At 38.9% G+C, this 21,712-nt stretch overlaps 1 protein-coding gene and 1 long non-coding RNA gene across 2 annotated transcripts in view; both read left to right on the forward strand.

The window, feature by feature from the left end:
- The window catches only part of RRM1 (ribonucleotide reductase catalytic subunit M1), a 42,932-nt gene that overhangs the window by 11,882 nt on the left and 9,338 nt on the right, over positions 1-21,712 (forward strand). Inside the window, exons 4-14 of the mRNA XM_084894181.1 lie at positions 1,095-1,195; positions 2,215-2,274; positions 4,053-4,092; positions 4,316-4,478; positions 8,252-8,393; positions 10,280-10,363; positions 14,917-15,078; positions 15,453-15,532; positions 16,216-16,417; positions 17,964-18,113; positions 18,325-18,546. Of these exons, the coding sequence (XP_084750307.1) occupies positions 1,095-1,195; positions 2,215-2,274; positions 4,053-4,092; positions 4,316-4,478; positions 8,252-8,393; positions 10,280-10,363; positions 14,917-15,078; positions 15,453-15,532; positions 16,216-16,417; positions 17,964-18,113; positions 18,325-18,546 (1,406 nt within the window). The remainder of the gene's footprint in view (positions 1-1,094; positions 1,196-2,214; positions 2,275-4,052; positions 4,093-4,315; positions 4,479-8,251; positions 8,394-10,279; positions 10,364-14,916; positions 15,079-15,452; positions 15,533-16,215; positions 16,418-17,963; positions 18,114-18,324; positions 18,547-21,712) is intronic.
- Positions 18,553-21,460, forward strand: LOC311627819. The gene is made up of 2 exons (XR_014795934.1): positions 18,553-20,731; positions 20,815-21,460. It is a non-coding gene; the product is annotated as an uncharacterized lncRNA (long non-coding RNA).

Below are 21,712 nucleotides of genomic sequence, written 5' to 3' on the forward strand. Positions count from 1 at the left end.
CTCCCAGAATTGTATTGATACATACAAGTCAATTCCAATAAAAATGCCAACATTGTGAGTGTGTGTGTATTTTACACATAAATACAGAGAGCCAATTAATGCTATGATGTATTAAAGAAGAGCAAATGAGAGAGCTTACTAAATGTGCATTTACAGATGTGAACTGCTTAGTATGATAGATTCTGAATTTTAAGTTGGGATTTTATTAGGGTAAAAAATTTGAGAAGAGATTATAATTTCTGCTTTTTAAAAAAATTTTCAACTAGTAATTCTCAATGAGATTATGTATTAATCACCTGGGAATTTTTTTTTTTTTTTCAAAGAGCCTATGTTCAGCCCTGCTGGTGTGGCTCAGTGGTTGGAGCATTGGCCTGTGCACCAGAGTCCAGGGCTCAATTCCTGGTCGAGGGCATATGTGGGAGGCAACCAATGGTTGTGTCTCTCTCACATCCATGTCTCTCTCTCTTCTTTTCTTTCCCCTCTTTTTCCTCTCCACCCTACCTTCCACTCTTTCTAAAAAATAAATAAATAAATGGGAAAATATCCTCACTCCTGTTTTTATTTAACAACAACAACAAAAAAGCCTATGTTCACTTTAACTCTGGAAGCGTATTTTCTTAACTGAGGCATTATACATTGAATGGCCAGATTTTTATGATCTCTGAATGCATAATAATCTGGCCACTGTGTGTGTGTGTGATTAGAGGCCCGGAGCATGAATTTGTGCATGGGTGAGGTCCAGCGAGCCTGGCCATGGGGAGGGGACATGGATGGTTTTCCGGCCTGCCTGCTGGTTGAACTCATGGTTGAGGGGACAATTTGCATGTTAGCCTTTTATTGTATAGGATACACACTGAGTGGCCAGATTATTATGTGTTCAGAGATAATAATAATTTGGCCACTCAGTATATAATCAGCATGATTATGTTTATTGAGCACTTTTCTATGCTAAGCATTGAGGTGGACTGGGATGAAAAAAATGGTTTGAGAACTATTCTTTTAAACTATACTGAAAGATTGAATTAGCTCTCCATTAAGTGGTTTTGACATTTTTATTTTCTGTTTTTGTTTGTTTGTTTGTTTGTTTGTTTTAGATGTGATGGAAGACCTCCACAACTACATAAATCCACATAATGGCAAACACTCTCCTATGGTGGCCCAGTCAACACTGGATATTGTTTTGGCAAATAAAGATGTATGTGTAATGCTTTCCTGGTGAAAAAAATATTTTTTTAAATATATTTTTATTGATTTCAGAAAGGAAGGGAGAAGGAAAGAGAGATAGAAACATCAATGATGAGAATAATTGATCGGCTGCCTTCTGCATGTTCCCCACTAGGGATCAAGCCCACAACACAGGCATGTGCCCTTGACAAGAATCAAACCTTTGGTCCACAGGCCGATGCTCTATCCACAGAAAAACTGGCTAGGGCATAGATTTTTTTTTTTTTAAAGCAACAGCACGTTTTAAAAATGTAAACACAATAAAACATAGATTTAAAAAGTAACACTAGCTTTCCTCTTTAGAAATAACATTTTATAACTTTAAAATGTATTTTTCCAGGGCTATTCTGTAATACATATGTGCATACACAAATTTTTCATTTAGTGGCAGTCTGTGCACATTGTTCTTACTGATACTTTATCTTATAGATAGTCTGTATTAGTATTTATGACTAATCCTATTCTTTTCAACAGCTGCATAGCATTCTATTTTATAGAAATGTTGTCATTATACACACACACACACACATATATATATATATATTAGCTCTAGCAGTGAATATTTGTTTTCCATTTTTTGCTGAAGTGGATATCCTTGTATGATAGTGTATTACTTATAGAGTATATTAGTAAGATAAATCCTTTAAGTGGAATTGCTGGGACAAAGAGTGTGTGCATTCAAAATATTAGGGGACATTGCCAAACTAATTCCTAATAAGATTGCTCAGGTAAAAATTTGAAAGATCTTGCTCAACAACTTAAAAGTGATCTACTTGAGTATATGTTTTTAAGCCTAATTAGATACTCAATTTATATAAATTTTTAAAATTAACATTAGATGTGTATTTTTGTTCTGTAACAATAATACTTAGTGGTACCTCTTTTTTATCCTATGTCACTTTAAATTCTGGAGTCAGGGCTGAACTGTTGATTTTGTGAAAATAAGTTTAATTATTTTAATTATGGGTTCTTCTTTTTTACCTTCATCAGCGCCTGAATTCTGCCATTATCTATGACCGAGATTTCTCTTATAATTACTTTGGCTTTAAGGTAAATAATGGGTTTCAAATACGTGGGAATTCCTCCGTATGTCAGGAAAGACAGGTTTTTGTTTATGTTTAGTGACACAATTATAAAGGCAGTAAGTCGATGGGAGTTGGGATGGACCTAGGGAATTAGTGGGATAGATGGATAGTGGTTGTTTGAATTAAGAAAATGTAGCTTATTCATTTGCAATTTTCAGAGTTTCCAAATATTACTTCTGGATTACCTGAGTAGTTATGCAGATAATTTGCAATAATGATTCCATTTTGTTTTACTGTTTATGCAACAACTATTGAATCCCTACTATGTGCCAAGTGCTCTTCTAGGTACTTTTGTGTTGATAAACTGTAATTGAGAACCTGAATGTTGGTGTTAGACCTTCTGGGTTTGAGTCTTGGCTCTACTTTGTTCTTCTTTCCTGTTTCAAAATTTAATTTATTACTGCTTAACACAATTATACAGATTTCATGTGTACAATTCCACAACACATCATCTATACATTGTATTGTGTGTTTACCACCTCAAGTCAAGTTTCTCTCCATCACCATTTATCCCCCTATACCCTTCTCCACCTCCCCTTCCCCCCTCCCCCCGGCAGTCACCACACTGTTCCATGTCTATGCATTTTTCTCTTTTTTGGGGAGGAGCTCAATTCCTCCACTGCCACCTCTGTTTTCCTTTTTTTTTTTAATTGATTTTTTATAGAGGAAGAGAGAGGGATAGTTAGAAACATCGATGAGAGAGAAACAACAGACCAGCTGCCTCCTGCACACCCCCTACTGGGGATGTGCCCGTAACCAAGGTACATGCCCTTGCCCGGAATTGAACCTGGGACCTTTCAGTCCCCAGGCCAACACTCTGTCCACTGAGCCAAACCGGTTTCGGCTGCTCTCCTTCTTATTAGCAAGTTACTTAATCTCTCTATACTTAGTTTTCTCATCTTTAGAATGGGGATAGTATAATTTTTTTCCTTCAGAATCTTTTATTAAGCTTAACTAGAGGCCTGGAACATGAAAATCATGCATGGGAGGTGGGATCCCTCAGCCTGGTCTGCATCCTCTCCAATCCAGGATATCCCTCTCGCAGTTTGGGACTGCTGTCTCCTAACCGCTCACCTGCCTGCCTGATCGCCCCTGACTGCCTCTGCTTGCCAGCCTAGTTACTCCCTAACTGTTCTCTGCCGGCCTGGCTACCCCCTAACTGTCCCCCTGCCGGCATGGCTGCCTCCTAGCTGCTCCCCTGCTGGCCTGATTGCCCCTAACTGCGTCAGTCCTCGTCACCATGGGTAATAGGCTAATTAGACCGGAAAATGTTCGGTCTAATTAGCATATTACCCTTTTATTAGTATATACCCCAAATCATCTCCAGCCATTCTCTATCTCGCTTTGTACTCTCCAGACACAGTGACTCTCTTTTTGCAAAAATTATGATTTTCAGTCATTCAACCTTTATAATTCTGGCATTGCACTGTGATTTCCATCTTTATAATATAATATTAATAACAAATTCTGTTGAGGATAAGTGAGTGTGTTGCTTAGATCAGTGCCTAGCCTATTAGAAGTACTTTATACCTATTAACCATTGTGATGATGGTGAATACTGTAACTTCTGCTATTAGTGTTATGTATATTAATGTAGAGCTAACTTTCTCCAGAAATTTTCATGCAGTCTGTTCCAAAACAAATAGCCAAGATTTAAATAGATTGGCTCATTGTGAATGCTATATCTACTGTGTCTTTACGAGATGTTCTGGAATTCTTTTTGGTTGCTTTGCTTTTTTCTAGACGCTAGAGCGGTCCTACTTGTTGAAGATCAATGGAAAAGGTGAGAACGAACATGTGTGTGAGTGTGCTTTATTTTCTGTGCCTTATACTGAATACAGAGCTTTGAGCTAATAGCCTTAATATTTCCAACAGTTTTAACTTTAGGTCTAGTTTATGAAAAATTGTCCTGCTTTTAAAAATCATTTTCTTTTTGACTCGGGTACCTGTCTAGCCTAGTTTGTCTGACATGTTCCATCATGTGAAAATTCCTCTTTTGATTTTAGTGGCTGAAAGACCACAACATATGTTGATGAGGGTATCTGTGGGGATTCACAAAGAAGATATCGATGCTGCTATTGAAACATACAACCTTCTTTCTGAGAGGTGGTTTACCCATGCCTCCCCCACACTCTTCAATGCTGGTACCAACCGCCCACAACTTTCTAGGTATGCATTATCTATAGTCAGTTTAAAAATTCTGAAATGGTTTTGACTAGGGAAATAAACGTTGGCCTGAAAAACTAGGCAGTTGATCACAGGAACATTAACTTAATGAACATTTAAATCACTTATGCTCTGATTAAATGAGACTTGCATCTAGAAACATCTCTTTAGTGTGGAAAATGAATTCGAGGGGGACAAATGCTGATAATGAATTTTAAGCTTAATTCCAGTGATGGTTGCTCATTCTGTGAATGTACCAAAAGCCGTTACTTATACATATTAAATGGGGAATGTTATGGCATGTGAATTTATATCTCAAGTCATATAAAAAGTAAATACTGGTTTTGAAAAAAGTAAATACTGCCTGGCCAGTGTTGCTCAGTGGTTGAGTGTTGACCTATGAACTAGGAGGTCATGATTTGATTGCAGGTTAGGACACATGCTCGGGTTGAGAGTTCTATCTCTAGTGTAGGATGTGCAGAGGCAGCTGATCAATGATTCTCTCTCATCATTGATATTTCTATTTCCCTTTTCCTTCCTCTCTGAAATCAACAAAACACACACACACACACACACACACACACACACACATATATATATATATATATATATATAAAATTAAAGCATAATATGCTAATTAGACCCAACATCCTTCCAGATGACCTTCCAGACAGAGCTGGGGTTCCGAGGGAAGCCTGGGTCCCAGGTGCCCGAGGGAAGCTGGTGCCAGCAGCCAGGGGAAGGAAGGCCTACTCTTGCACGAATTTTCATGCCTTGGGCCTCTGGTCTGTGTTATATAATACTGCCAGCTAATTAAGGGATGTTTATAGTAGTCTGTACTAGAGATTATGGTAGTTTGGATTAGGAGGTGAAAGTAGAGATTTAAAGAAATAGATTCAAAAGATATTTTGGAGGTAAAATTGACAGAATTTGATGATGGTTTGGATATGATGAGCCACGGATGGTTCCTGAATTTATGTATAGGTAAAGTAAGAAGATGAACGATGATGCTATTTTTTGAAAAGGGACCACTGGAACAGAGTCCAATAATATGTAAAAGACAAAGCATACAAATAAATAAAATACTCTTAGCAAGCTGATTTATTCTGGAATTCAAGGATATGCTATCAAAAAGAATATTAATATTCTCCATTGTACTAATATTTTATACCATTTAATACTCTTTCATAATAAAAATTAGCAAAATAATACAGAAAATAACTTTTTTAATTTGGTTAAAAATATCCACTAAAAACAGGTCTGTTAGAAATTTCAGCAGAAGATTTGGCTTTATTCAATATAAATTAATTAAATATCTATACTTTAGATGTTAGAAGATTTAAGTTTTAAAATAGATTATAATACTGGAAGGTTACTCAGGAACAAAGCTAATAAAAGAGAAGGCTCTTAAGGAGAAAATTTTCAAACATTGTTGGACATTAAAAAATAAGGTGAGTGATTTTATATTTAAAAAATAAAATTAATATTGCAAAGATGTCCGTTTTCCCAATTTAATCTATAGATTCGGTATAATTCCACTCAAAATTTCAACATGACAATTCTAAAATTTATATGGAGGAGCAAAAGACTAAGAATAATCTAGTAGATTGCTCAAAGGTATCAGGCCCTGATCTCTGGAACCTGTAAATATTACCTTATAAGGAAAAATGGTATTTGCAGATAAAATTAAGAAAGATCTTGACATGGGAAGGTTATTCTAAATTATCCAGGCGGGTCCTAGGAGGATTGGCTCAGTGGTATTTATTCTAGGGTAGACAAAAACCTCTGAAGCATAATAAAGAGCATAGAAATAGATTCAGGATTATGTAGGAACATGAATAACTGAGGTGTCTTTGCTTTTCATTAGCAAAATAATGCTAGGGAAATTGGTTATCCATGGGGGAAATTATAATTAAGAGTTCTTTTACATGCTATATACAGAAATAAATTCAAGAAAAACTAATCTAAATGTGAAAGTAAAGTCTTTTAGAAGAGCATATAGAGAAAATATCTGTTTTCCTCTTCAGCTTTTTACTATGAATTTCAAACATTCAGGTAAGTTTAAAGAAATGGACAATGAACATCACCCATATATCCACCTCTGCTTAGATCTAAAGATTACTGATATTTTATATGTGTGTGTGTGTGTGTATACATACATATATATATATATGTATGTATGTATATGTATATATATATTTTTTATTTTAAAATGTTTTTTTGGCTGAGTCATTTGAAAATGAATTGTAGATATCATGACCCTTAATGCTTCAACCTATATTTTGATAGAATATATATGACCTCACAGTAGTGAAGGATTTCTTTTTTTTTTTTCTCTTTTTTTTTTATTAAGGTATTATATGTGTACATATCTTACCACCCCCATTCCCATACATGCCCTCCCTCCCCAGAGTTTTTTGTCCATTGGTTATGCTTATATGCATGCATACAAGACGTGAAGAATTTCTTAAAATATAATTAGCAAATATATTTCTTAAAATATAATTAGCAGCGAGTTTGGTAGAGCAGTCGCATGGTGGGGGGATTTTGCGGGGTGAGGGAGCCTTGTGGAGCAGTGGCGGGGCCGGTGAGTTTCGCAGAGCGTCCAGTGGCAAGCTTCTTGGGGCAGCAGCAAGCTTTGAGGAGCAGTCACGGGGGTGGGGGAAGCCTCATGGAGCAGCTGCAGGGCAGGTGGAATTTTGCAAAGAATTCGAGGGGCCGAGGGAGTTTCACGGAGTAGTCAGGGGCAGGAGGATCCTTGCAGAGCAGAGGCGGTGCCAGGGGAGCCTTGCAGAGGAGTCACGGGGAGGGGGGAGTTTCCCGGAGCAGCGGAGGAGCCACAGGCATGTGAGTGCCAGGGCGGGAGCTTCACAGTGTCTGTCGCAGGGTGGCAGGGGTGGCAGAGGCCACGACGGGGGCCAGGCTAGGCCTAGGGACCCTAACTATGCATGGTTTTGTGCGCACTGGGCCTCTAATGGGATTATAAAATTACACTTTATAATTAATTGAGATAGATGGTAATGAGTATAAAGTATATTATTCTCTCTCTTTCTGAATGTCTAAATATTCAGGAGAAGAAGTCGGTGGATAGAATACATTTGATTGGTTGAATATTCAAGGTAGTGAAAAGATCATTGGTAAAGCATGGCCCCTAAGGCAGGGAGTAGGTTGAAGATTGAAAGCACAGATAGAGAGGTTGTCTTAGAAAAGACAGGGAGCTGAATTTTGGTGGCATATCACAGAATTAGTTGACCATTGCATAGATGTTTCTTTTTTTTTTAATAAATGTTTAATTTTTCTTGGCTTAGTAATAGGTTGAAAAGACTGTTATGAATGTTTAGGATTTGCATGAGAAAATGTTATAATGGCACATTTGCAATCTGGTGAACATGTAAGCTAATATTTTATTTTATCTTTTTTATTTATTTGTTTTTTTATACAAAGGTGGAGATATATTGAAGAACAAGTACAGACTCCGTGTGGGGAGGGGGCAAGAGGCCCTAAGTTAATATTTTAAACTTATCTCTAAGACTTCCTTCTAGGCTTAGCATCTAGGGTTGGCAGCAAGGTGATTTTAAAACAATATGATATGTTGATATGTCTTACTATGTCATAGCTAGTAACAGTATATATTTTTTCTTCTAAAAACACTTAGTAATTCTGTAAACTTCAGATCTTTTATTTGCCTAACTTAATTGCCTTTAAATTGTACAGTTATTTCTGTGACTCTGCTTTGTTTCATTTCCTTGATAAGTTGTGACTTCTTTCCCCCATAGCTGTTTCCTTCTGAGTATGAAAGATGATAGTATTGAAGGCATTTATGATACACTAAAGCAGTGTGCCTTGATTTCCAAGTCTGCTGGGGGAATTGGTGTTGCCGTGAGTTGTATTCGAGCTACTGGCAGCTACATTGCTGGGGTAAGCTTCTGTTGTGTGATTAAAAATGTGTGGACTAGAGGAATTCAAGTCCATAAGCAACCAAGTTTATGGTTGAGAGGGCATATGCTGGAGCTTGGGAAACCTAAATCTGTTAGTTACTGGCTGGTTATGTGACCTGGAGTGAGTCATTTCATTGCTTGTTATTTCATTTTCATCTGTCTTATTAAAGGTTTAGATTAGGTGATCTCTAGGATCCTTTTTATCTCAGATTTTGATTTATTTTATATTTTAGAAGTCTTAGTTTATATATACTAGAGACCTGGTGCACAAAATTCATGCACAGATGGGTCCACTCAGTCGAGCATGCACCCTCTCCAATCGGGACCCCTTGGCCTGGTATCCCCTTATTGCCCCCATGCTGGCCTGGTCACCCCCAACTGCCCCTCTCTGCTGGCCTGGTCGCCCCCAACTGCCTCCCCTGCCGGCCTAGTCACCCCACACAGCCTGCTGTTCGGTCGTCTGTCCGGTTGTTTCGGTTGTAACAGTCCCTGAATTTTTATCTTTTAGAGGCTTGGTGCACAAATTTGTGCACGGAACGACTGGTCGACCAGTCACTATGATGCGCACTGACCATCAGGAGACAGATGCTCAACACAGGAGTTGCCTCCTGGTGGTCAGTATGCTCTCACAGCCAACCCCCCACGGAGGTCCCCATAATGCCTGGCCAGCCAACCTCCCGTGGTCCTTCCCCCCAACCAGCCGGCCACCCAATGGGCCTCAATTGCTGGCCAGACCGAGGGACCCCACCCGTGCACAAGTCCGTGCATCGGGCCTTTAGTTTTATAATAATGGCAGCTATCATTTATTGCTTGCTTACTGTGTACTAAATCTGTTATCAAAGTTTTACATGAACTACTCATTTAATTCTTACTACAACCATAGATAACATTACAGACACATGGTAGGAACTTGATGCCTTACACTAACTTTGTGAGTGAAGGCCCTGCAGGCACTATTCACTATACAAGTAAAGAAGCTGAGGCTTAGAAAGTTAACTTACTTCGAGAGGTTAGTCGCTTCATATGTGATAGAACCAGTATTACGTTTTAAACATTGACATCCTGTGATGTAAATTCGAGCACTGCTACCTCACTTTTTCTTGGGAGTCAAGATAATGATTTTAAGTAAGACTCAGATTTAAATTCTATTTCCACTACTTACTAGTAGTACCTAACACAAGTTATTTTATATCTTTGTGTTTGTTTCTTCATTTGTAATGTGAAAAAAAATACCTAATTCTATAGAATAAAGATACAGAGCTCAGAAGGAAACCGCTCCATTGTGTGGTGTTGGGGAGGTGCTGCGACACACACAGTGCTTTTACCTAATGGTGGGGTGAGCCATGGCTCGTTTATCTTTCTAGACTGTTCAAAGGCTTACCATGGGTTAGAAGGATTATTTTTGAAATTTGATGAGGTTTATTCTAGTCTTAGGAGTTTACATTTTCTTATCTTCATTCCAGAATCTACTTATTGCTGAGAATCTCTATTTAGCTGTTTATTGTCTTGATTTGCCCATTGCATATACTTCTTATTTTAAGTTGCCTTGAATTCTTTTGGGAATAAATCTTTAGAAGGTGTGGAATGTATCCTGATATTGGATTCCTTTGACTTGTATTTATTACGTCTCATTGTAAATTAGAGATGCTATGAAATAACTTTGAATATAATTATCATTTATTCAACAACAGTTTGTTGATTTTATTGGGCATTGTATTTACAAGGCAGTGGTAAAATCTCGGAGAGCAGGTAAAACTTCATAGACTGGGAAAGAGTATTTTGCTCATTCTTTAGCCATTGTGTTATTTTTCTTGCTGAGCCCCCTGTTTCTCCTCCAGATGCCTTTATTCTCAGTCTCTCTTTCAGACCAACGGCAATTCCAATGGCCTTGTACCAATGCTGAGAGTCTATAACAACACAGCTCGATATGTGGATCAAGGAGGGAACAAGGTATGCTCTGTCATTTGAAAGTACTGGAAATCAACTAAAACCTATTAGCTATGTACGCTTATAAGATGATTCATTGTGTGTTTCTAAAAACTGCCCTTTTTTTAAGTTTTAATATCAGTTTAATGAGTATTATTTTCTTTAAAGTGCACACACTTGAAATCTACATTTTGGTGGATTTTGACTATGTAATTACCATAATAGAGGCATTACCCTCAAATTTTTCCTCCTCCACCTTTATATTAATCACCCCCATCCTTCCTGCCCATACATACTGCCTGCAGACAGCCAATGATCTAGTCAGCAGCTTTTTTACATGACAATTTATTTGCAGACAGGTGCTAAACTTGTGACTTATATTAATACTTAATCATGAAAAGGAGTTGTCATATGCCATCTAAGTTTTTCTTTAAAGAAACAAAACTCTGGCCCAGCTGGCATGGCTCAGTGGTTAGGTGTTGATCTATGAACCATGAGTGAGGTTACCATTCAATTTCTCCCCCCCCCCATTAATTATTTTTTTATTTTAATTTAATAATTCTTTATTGTTCAGAGTGTTACAATTGTTTCTCCTTTTCTCCCCCATAGCTTCCCTCCACCCGGTTCCCACCACTGTCCTAATCCATAAGTGTACAATTTTTATCCAGTCTTTTCCCATACCCCCCACACCTCATTCCCCCTGAGAATTATCAATCTACTCCCATTCTATGCCTCTGATTCTATTATATTCACCAGTTTAATCTGTACATCAGATTTTTGATTCACTTGATTTTTAGATTCACTTGTTGATATGTATTTGTTGTTCATAATTTTTATCTTTACCTTTTTCTTCTTTTTTCTCTTCTTAAAGAATACCTTTTAGCATTTCATATAATACTGGGTTGGTGGTGATGAACTCCTTTAGCTTTTTCTTATCTGTGAAGCTCTTTATCTGCCCTTCAATTCTGAATAATAACTTTGCTGGGTAGAGTAATCTTGGTTGTAGATTCTTGCTATTCATCACTTTGACTATTTCTTGCCACTCCCTTCTGGCCTGCATAGTTTCTGTTGAGAAATCAGCTGACAATGGTATGGGTGCTCCCTCGTAGGTAATTAACTGGTTTTCTCTTGCTACTTTTAATATTCTCTCTTTGTCTTTTGCCCTTGACACTTTATTTTATTTTATTTTTAATATATTTTATTGATATTTTACAGAGAGGAAGGGAGAGAGAAAGAGAGCTAGAAATGTCGATGACAGAGAAACATCAACCAGCTGCCTCTTGCACACCCCCTACTGGGGATGTGCCTGCAACCAATGTACATGCCCTTGATCGGAATTGAACCTGGGACCTTTAAGTCCACAGACCAACGCTCTACCACTGAGCCAAACCGGTTTCGGCACCCTTGACATTTTAATTATGACGTGTCTTGGTGTGGTCTCTTTGGATTCCTTTTGTTTGGGGTTTTGTGTGCTTCCTAGACTTGTAAGTCTATTTCTTTCACCAGGTGGGAGAAGTTTTCAGTCATTATTTCTTCAAATAGGTTTTTCGTATCTTCCTCTCTCTCTTCTGGCACCCCCATAATTCTGATGTTGGTACGCTGAAGTTGTCCCAGGAGCTTCTTACACTATCTTCAAATTTTGGATTCTTTTTTCTTTTTTTCTTTCCCAGTTGAGTGTTTTTTGCTTCTTTGTATTTTAAATCTTTGACTTGATTCTTGAGTTCCTCTTGTCTACTGTTGGGTCTCTGTATAATATTTTTTTTGTTGTCTTTGTTTTTAAACGACGGGTTTTTTATTTGTTTTTTAATATATTTTATTGATTTTTTTTTTTATAGAGAGGAAGGGAAAGACATAGAGTTAGAAACATTGATGAGAGAGAAACATCGATCAGCTGCCTCCTACTCCCCCCCACCACCCCTAATGGGGTCGTGCCCTCAACCAAGGCACATGCCCTTGACCAAATTTGAACCGGGGATGCCTCAGTCTGCGGGCCGAAGCTCTATTCACTGAGTCAAACTGGTTTCAGCTGTATAATATTTTTTATTTTAGTCAGGGTATGTTTAATTTTTAGTTGGTCCTTTTTCATATACTCGAGTGTCTCATTAAATTTATCAGCCTTTTCTAGGAAATTCTTGAAAAACTTTGTAACTATGGTTTTGAGCTCTATATCCAGTTGTTTGTTGTCCTCCATTTTTTCCCCCGTTTATAATCTGTTTCGTTGTCTCTGCATTTTCACTGCTTCCCTGAGTTGGTAGGGTGGCTTTGTCTGAGGCCACCCAATAGGAGCTACTGCAAGAACTAGTTTTCTCCTCTTTGCTTGGTGTTTGGAGGTTTTGGAGCTGTCTGACAAGAGCCGCAGTTTGTTAGGATAAGCTGCAATAAGGCAAGCCTTTTTTTTTTTTTTTTTTTTTTTTTTAATATATATTTTATTGATTTTTTACAGAGAGGAAGGGAGAGGGATAGAGAGTTAGAAACATCGATCAGCTGCCTCCTGCACACTCCCTACTGGGTATGTGCCCGCAACCAAGGTATATGCGCTTGACTGGAACCTGGGACCTTTCAATCCACAGGCCAATGCTCTGTCCACTGAGCCAAACCGGTTAGGGCAGGGCAAGCCTTTTATATGCAAAAGCCACTGCATGGAGCTCTGGTGGGTTTGTAGATTATGCAGGGTGAGGTCTCAGTGAGTCAATAGGCTAGGGCGTGGAAAACAGCAATGGCTGCCAGTCAGCCCTCTGTGCCTTTTCTCGTTTCCAAGTCCCCGTGCTCCGTGCCCCAGCACAGTAAACAATGATTGCTGGGCACACCTCTGCAAGAAAGTCACCCTCACTTTCCAACCCGATGGCAGACAGTCCGGCTTCTCCCCATAGGAGTTTGGGTCCCCAGCATCTCCCCAGAAACGAGTTCAGAGGAATCGGGAGGTCGTCTCTCTTCAGGTTGAAGAAAGCAGCGTACCCAGACTCCCGCCGCCATTCCGATTCACGCACCTCCATATCTCAGCTTTTCAGCGCTTGTGCACGTTTCACTGTTCTTTTCTCTTTTTTTCTTCTTGTAGAACTTCCACTCAGCCAGCTTCCTGTGGTTCTGGGTGATAGACGTTTTGTTTTTTAGTTGTAGTTTTGAAATTGTTGTGTGAAGCACCAGTTTAGGTGTTTACCTATGCCGCCATCTTGGTTTTCTCTGGATTGACACCATTCAGTTTCTGATCAGGACCCACGCCCTGGTTGTGGGCTCCGTTTCCAATGTGGGACGTGCAAGAGGCAGCCAATCAATGATTCTCTCATCGGCCGAAACCGGTTTGGCTCAGTGGATGGAGCCTCAGCCTGCGGACTGAAAGGTCCCGATTCCGGTCAAGGGCACGTACCTTGGTTACGGGCACATCCACAGTAGGGGGTGTGCAAGAGGCAGCTGATCGATAATTCTCTCTCATCGATGTTTCTAACTCTCTATTCCTCTCTCTCTGTAAAAAAAAACAATAAAATATATATTTAAAAAAAAAATTCTCTCATTATTGATGTTCCTTATCTCCTTTCATTTCTGAAATCAATGAAAATATCTTTTAAAAAAGTAAACAAAATTCTGCCTATTTTATAGGTTAGGGAAAAGTAAAGTTGAGAAGATTGGGTTGTTTATTTAATATTATCAGCAGGATAGTTTGCATCTCGAGCCTGCATCTCATGGATATGTAGGCATACTAATCATCTCTTAGTTTATGAACTTGTCTCTGGTGTACTTAAAAAGAAAAAGAATCTAGACCGGCCGGGATAGCTGTCATTGAGCATTGACCCAGGAACCAAGAGGCTGCCATTGGATTCTGGTCAGGGCACATGCCTGGGCTGCCAGCTCGATCCCCTGTGGGGTGCATGCCGGAGGCAGCCCATCAATGATGTTTCCTCTCATCGATGTTTCCAACTCTATCCTTCTCCCTTCCTCTCAAAAAAAAAAAAAAATCAATAAAATATTTAAAAAAATCTATAGGGACCTTGATAAGACAGCACCTTTTCGACTTTTAGTAAGAGCACAACCTGTTTTTGTCAAAGTTAAAGAGAGCTGGAGGACAACTGGAGAGGAAGTTCTATCTATTCCACTGTATCACTTTAGACAAGTTATTTAATTTTTCTTTTCCACCTTTTTTTTTTACTCCTGGTATTGTAAGAAAAATGTTATTAATTTATATTCTTATAATACTTTCATTTGTATTATCTCATTTAATTCATTAATTGTAGTAAAGATCCCAGAAGATAAAAAAGTGCTTTGGAAAATAGGAAGTTTCTCTCCTGTTTGTGAGAAGCATCTGAGACGCGGTACGGAGACGGGGCTGCAAGACCTGAGAGCACCGAGGGCGGGTTCGGTCCTCCATGATCCTCCCACCGCGGCCGCCAGGGCGTCGTCACGGGGTCCCCCTTGCAGCCCCTCCGGGGGAGTGGCTTGCTGCATGGCGTCACCTTCCAGGTCCCGCCATCCAGCAGTCGTGGAAAAGTGCAATAAAATGTGAAATGTGTGCCCTGCCAAAAAAAGAAAATATGGTTTCTTTGTTTCATTCTGATTCTGAAATGATTGATGATTGTTTACCTTAGCGACCTGGAGCGTTTGCTATTTACCTGGAGCCGTGGCATCTAGACATCTTTGAGTTCCTTGATTTAAAGAAGAACACAGGAAAGGAAGAACAGCGAGCCAGGGACCTTTTCTTTGCCCTTTGGATTCCGGATCTCTTCATGAAACGAGTGGAGACTAATCAGGTGAGAGATAGATACCTATGAGTAATAATTACTCGATTCACATAAGCTTTTTCTTCAAAGATCTTAAATCATGCTTAGGAATAGTCTCCCTATGAGTTTTGCTACAGAAGGTATTTTGAACGTGTTAAAAGGTACCATTCCTGCTTTCCTAGGTTTTTGTTTTCCAAAGTAGATGCTGCCTGACGTATTTGCTTAAAATTGTATACAAACAGGCAGAACTAGATATTTGGACCTGAGCCTAAAGTGATTATTTCTATAGCAGATTTCCAAGGCAGTCTATGGAAGACACCCTATGCATTATAGTGTTTCTAATGGATTATGTATGGTTGCTTATTTGAAGTTTCTCATGTGTGGTACTGTTCTTCCTTTTGTAGGACTGGTCTTTAATGTGTCCAAATGAGTGTCCTGGTCTGGATGAGGTTTGGGGAGAGGAATTTGAGAAGCTATATGAAAGGTATGGGGAAAATATGAAAGTAGTAATGTTTTACATGTTTTTCTCTTATTTGGGGATCCACATTTCAAAACAACATCTTTCATTAGCCAGTTTCTAGGAATATTTAGAAGCATCTAGGAGATAATATGACTAGTAATTTTATTTTGGTCGGCTTTACTTCCTGAATTTTTACCAAAATTTTGGTTTCTGTTTTCTTTTTTTTAAACTTTGGGACATTTAATATTTGCTTGAGTTTTTTAATTGATGCTTTTAAAAATGAAGGCAATGAATTAGCAGGGTTATTATTTTGCTTTGTCGTATAGTACATTTAGTAATTTGATAAAGTTTATATTGCATATAGGAATCGAAATCAACCAGGACAGTACATGTCATTAACCAATAGCACAATGGTACTACGTTAGCACAATTTGACTATTTTAGGTTTTGTTCCTTTTATTCTAGAAGGTGGTGTTGATTTAGTGGGTTTGGGTTGTCTTTGAAGAGATTTAAAACTGCCTGGTTTTGTTCACTACCTTTAGTGTGAGTAAAAAAAAATGTTATATTCCTGTGGGGGGGTTTTCTTTAGCTAAGTTTAGTAGAAAATTTGAGTTCTTACAATATTATATTTTGGGGTCTTTCTTCACGTTATCTGTAATAAAGGTTTTCTTAGGGACAATTAAAATGATACTAGCTTTGTCTTTCAGTTATGAGAAACAGGGTCGTGTTCGCAAAGTTGTAAAAGCTCAACAGCTTTGGTATGCGATTATTGAGTCTCAGACAGAGACAGGTACCCCGTACATGCTGTACAAAGATTCCTGTAATCGGAAGAGCAATCAGCAGAACCTGGGAACAATCAAATGCAGCAACCTGTGCACAGAAATAGTAGAATATACCAGCAAAGATGAGGTAGGTAGAAAAAATTCTGCGTAAATCTACGACTGAGAGATGAATCTTAGGAAGTGAAGTTAATTATTTGTGAATCCCTCACTTGATTTCACTTGAGATGGGTGAAAGGAAATTTTGTAGCTTATTGGTAAGTGGAAGGGCACTAAAATAGACAGCAAATTACACAGGAAAGAAGAGTGATGATCTGTGCCCTTGAATGAATATCTTTTTGTCTAAGCCATGTGGAAGTCAGTCAACTGTTTCTTACATATTGTTGTAAAAATCTTTACTTGATGTAAATAGTAATGTGCAATCATGGTAGCTTAGGACAACCACAAAAGTGTATTAGGAGGCTCTTTTAGTTTAAAGTGTGTAAACTTGTAGAGAATCCTTTAGTGATGGTGAGACAAAATTCTAATCTCAAATCATTGAAGAGACAAGGCCAGAAAGGGAATATAGATTTAGTTTAAAAAAAAAATTATGGAAAAGCTTCCATTTGGGAAGAGCAGTCTGTATGACAGATCAGAGATATGGTTTGGTTTTATGCAATGAGTGTGTACTTTGTTTTGATGTAGCAAATACATTAAAGTTTGATATTGGTAGAGATGGTTTTGACCGGGGGGGGGGGGGGGGGGGGGGGGAAGAGTTAGTAGGTGAAAGCTGGAATGTGTCCTAGGCCTGTGTAGGTTTCTGAAAGGAAAATAGCATTAAAATGGTAGGATGAGCTAAAGCCAGTTTGACTCTGGATAGAGCATCAGCCTGCAGACTGAAAGGTCCCAGGTTCGATTTCAATCTAGGGCACGTACCTTGGTTGCGGGCACATCCCCAGTGGGAAGTGTTCAGGAAGCAGCTGATGGATGTTTCTCTCATTGATGTTTCTAACTCTTATCCCTCTCCCTTCCTCTCTGTAAAAGTCAATAAAATATATTTAAAATAAAAATAAATAAAAATATAGGATAAGATATGATCCCTAGCTATAAAATGTCATTACCTAGTATAGTGAGTGTAGTGGGAGAATCACCTGAAGAGTTTTTTCAGAATTCATCAACTTGGATCCTCTGTTGTTAAGGGTTTGTCAGAATCTCAGTGAGGGTGAGGTGGGCATGTGTAATTTGGAAGAGTTTTCTTGCAGTGATGGAAATGTTCTGTATCTGGTGGCTGTGGCACATTTAAAATGTTACTAGTGCAGCTGAGAAACTGAATTTTAAATTTCATTTAATTTTTATTACATAGCAACATGTGGTTAGTGACTGTTGTATTGGACAAGGCACATCTACTCAGATGCACATAAAAAATTATAAAACAATGTGATATAAGTGGTAATAGAGCCATGTATTAAGGAACACAGGATTTTCTCTATTTTAGCTATTCACTGGTGCATGTTATAACTCATATATGAATAAGTACTCGGATTTAGAAATGAACTGATGAATGATGAAGAGGGAGAAGTCAAAGATAAAAATGAAAAATTTTAATAATAATGTGTTAGAGGCTTAATGGTAGTGTTATTAACACAGAGAGGAAATAAAAATTTTGTGATTCTTGACTCTTTTTCTTTGCATTCCAGGTTGCAGTTTGTAACTTGGCTTCCCTGGCCCTGAATATGTATGTCACACCAGAACACACATACGACTTTAAGAAGCTGGCTGAAGTCACCAAAGTCATTGTCCGAAATTTGAATAAAATTATTGATATTAACTACTACCCTGTCCCAGAGGTATGAATAGATATCTCTGCTTATATTGATAATTATTAAAATTCAAAGTGAAGGGAGTTTATCACGGTCTGCTTGCCAGGCATCGTTTAAATAGTTATCATTGGAATGGTGTGAGAAAACATAAAAAGAGGGTGTATGTCATTAGGTACAGAATGTTGCTTTTTTTCTGTTCAGTAATGTCTCTTTCTTCTCTAAACCAATTGGCACAAAGGCATACTTATCCAATAAACGTCATCGCCCTATTGGAATTGGGGTACAAGGTCTGGCAGATGCTTTTATTCTGATGAGGTATCCTTTCGAGAGTCCAGAGGCCCAGTTATTGAATAAGCAAATCTTTGAAACCATTTATTATGGAGCCTTGGAAGCCAGCTGTGATCTGGCCAAGGAGCATGGCCCATATGAAACCTACAAGGGCTCTCCAGTCAGCAAAGGAGTAAGTATATGGGTACAATTTTCATCTTTTTTTTTTTTCCACCCTCCCTGTGGGTCACCCTCCCTGTGCACTGCTGTCCACAGTCTGTGTGTTTGCCTCACCCTCACCTTCCATCTGCTACACTCTCCACCACAGTCCCTCCCGTCTGTGTGAGTCTTACCCTCTGAGGTGTCTCTGACCATGAGGAAGCAGGCCAGCAAATTGCGAGCCTCTGGGATATCATGGGTGCTCCTGCAGCCTGCATAGCGTGCAAGTGTGGTGCATATGTGCATGGCCAGAAAATGCTCGTCAGGTTGGATAAAATTTTTGCCTGTAGTTCCTATAGTAGGCTAAATGGTAGCCCTCAAAAAGACAAGCTTATACTATAACTAGAGGCCCGGTGCACAAAAGTTGTGCATGGGTAGGATCCCTAGGCCTGGCCAGGGATCAGAGCTGATTGGGGCCTTTCCGCAGCTGGCGGTGGCCTTCCTTTCCTGGCTGCCAGGCAGGGCCTTGGTTCTGCGCTGCCCCCTGGTGGTCCGTTCACATTATACCCACCAAAGGGTTCCAAGAATGACACAAGTAGCATTCAGTATTGTTTGCAATGTAGCCTCTTCCAAGTGCCTCCTAACCCAGTGAAAGCGACAACCAATTGCAGATCACTTGCAGCTTTTACCAAGAGGTCCCAAGCCCGGCAAAAGCTGACTGTGGCCTGCACCAGAGAGGCTCCAGGACCAACAGACATGATGGCTGACTTCAGACCACACTAGAGCACCACCCAACCAGCTCCACAAATGAGACACCCGAAGGACAGATTCAGCTGGCACCAGAGACCTGCTAAAGCAACTTCTACTCTGTGGAGTCAGCCCCAAACAACAGCTTGTCTACTGGAGTCCCAGCCAGCTCTCACAGCCAGTTAGCATGAGAATCAGCCCCACCCACTGACATGGCAACAGCAGTTGAAGCTCAACTATAAGAGGAGGCCACATATGACCCACCTGGCTCGGGTGACCAGGAAGACTGTATCACTGGGCTCCACAGAACACCTACATAAAGCCACTCTGTCAATACCAGGAGACATAGCAGCTCTACCTAACACATAGAAACAAAGGGAGTCAGCCAAAATGGTACAAGGACCATGCTCCAAAGTATGGGACAAAACTCAAAAAAAAAAAAAACTAAAACAGGAAACAAGGAATCTATCAGATACAGAGTTTAAAACACTAATTATAAGGATGCCCAATGAACTTAAGGAAGAATAGTTGAACTCAGTGAAGAGAAAACAAAAAGAACCAGTCAGAAATGAAAAATGCAATAGTTGAAATTGTGAATTTATTAAAGGGAATCAGCAGATTATATGAAACAGGATTGGATCATCAGTCCGGAAGGCTAGGTAGCGGGTGGAATCCAAACAGAACAGCAAAAAGAAAATAATTTAAAAATAAGGATAGTTTATGGTACTTTTGGGAGAACATCAAGTATTCCAAGATTCACATTATAGGAGTACCAGGAAAAGAGAGAATAAAGGAATTGGAAACCTATTTGAAGCAGTAATGACTAAAAACTTCCCTAACCTGGGGAAAGAAATAGACATACAAGTCCAGAAAGCTCAGAGAGTCCCAAAGAAGATGAAACCAGAGGTCCACACTAAGACACAGCATAATAAAATGGCTAAAGTTAAATACAAAGAAAGAATCTTAAAAGTGATAAGAGAAAAGCAGTTAGTTGCTAACAAGGGAGCTCCCATAAGACTTTCAGTTGATTTCTCAACAGAAACATTGTAAGTCAGAGGAAATATTCAAAGTGATGAAAAGCAAGGACCTACAACCAAAATTACCCAGCAAAGCTATCGTTTAAAATTAAAGAAAAGATAAACTGTTTCCCAAGCAAGAAAAAGCTAAAGAAGCTTATCACTACCAAATTAGAATTACAAAGAATGCTGAAGGGTCTGCTTTAAGAAAAAACAAAAACAGGAGTATACAGGTTCCTCAAAATAAAAATAGAACTATCAAATGACCCAATAATTCCACTTCTAGATATTTACCTGAAGAAATCCAAAAGACTAATTCAAAGAGGTATGCGTACCCCTATATTCATTGCAGTATTATTTACAATGGTCAAATTAAAGAAGGGATCCTCCCAAGTTGATTCTTTGAGGGCAGCATTACCCTACAACCCAAACTAGATAAAGACACAACAAAAAAAGGTAATTATAATTCTTCTCATGGGAACATTTGTTTCGAGAATTAGTTCATCTCAATAAAATGTCCCTTTCAAGAAAAAAAAAAGGTAATTATAGGCAAATATTCTTGATGAACATAGACACAAAATACCTTCAACAAAATATTAGCAAACTCTAGCAAACTGTATTCAGCAATACATTTTGAAAGTCATACCATGATCAAGAGGGTTTTATTATCAGAATGCAGGGTTGGTTCAACATCTGTAAATCAATTTATGTGATATATAAACAAAATGAAGGATAAAAATCATGATTATATCACTATATACAAAAAAGCATTTGGATGCAGCATCCATTTATGATAGAAGAAAAGTGAGGATCGTGGGGACATACCTTAATATAATAAAGGGCATTTATGATAAAGCCTTCAGTAATATACTCAACTCCGGAAAGCTGAAAGCTCTCTGCTTAAGATCAGGAACAGAACAAGGATGTACACTTTGACCACTTTTATTTAACGTAGTGTTGAAAGCCTTAACTACAATAATGAGACGAGAAAAAAAAATATAAGGGCCCTGGTTGGTGTGGCTCACTTGGTTAGCCCTCACCTGAGGACATTTTTTCCATGGTCCCATGCACCAAAAGGTCTCAGGTTTGATTCCTGGTCAGGGCACATGCCTGGGTTAGGGGTTAGGCAGGAAGCAGCCGATCGATGTTTTTCTCCCTCTAAAAGCAATAGAAACTTCTTTCTTTTTTTTAAGAAAAAGAACTAAAAGGCATACAAATTGAAGTAAAACTTGTTTGCAGATGACATACTACATACAGAAAACCCTAAGGATTCCACCACAAATCTGCAGGATAAACAGACTGTGACAAGGGGTGTGAAGAGAGGACACTGAGTGGTGGACCACAGCAGCCTGGGTCTGTGCGAAGGCCTCACTGATCAGCAGAAGCCAGTTGGGCAGTCCCAGGTGGTGGGGGTGGAGGCACGGAGCACTTGAGGTG

The sequence above is a fragment of the Pipistrellus hanaki genome (genome assembly GCF_964339955.1).
Source record: "Pipistrellus hanaki genome assembly, chromosome: 9".
Classification (NCBI taxonomy): domain Eukaryota; kingdom Metazoa; phylum Chordata; class Mammalia; order Chiroptera; family Vespertilionidae; genus Pipistrellus; species Pipistrellus hanaki.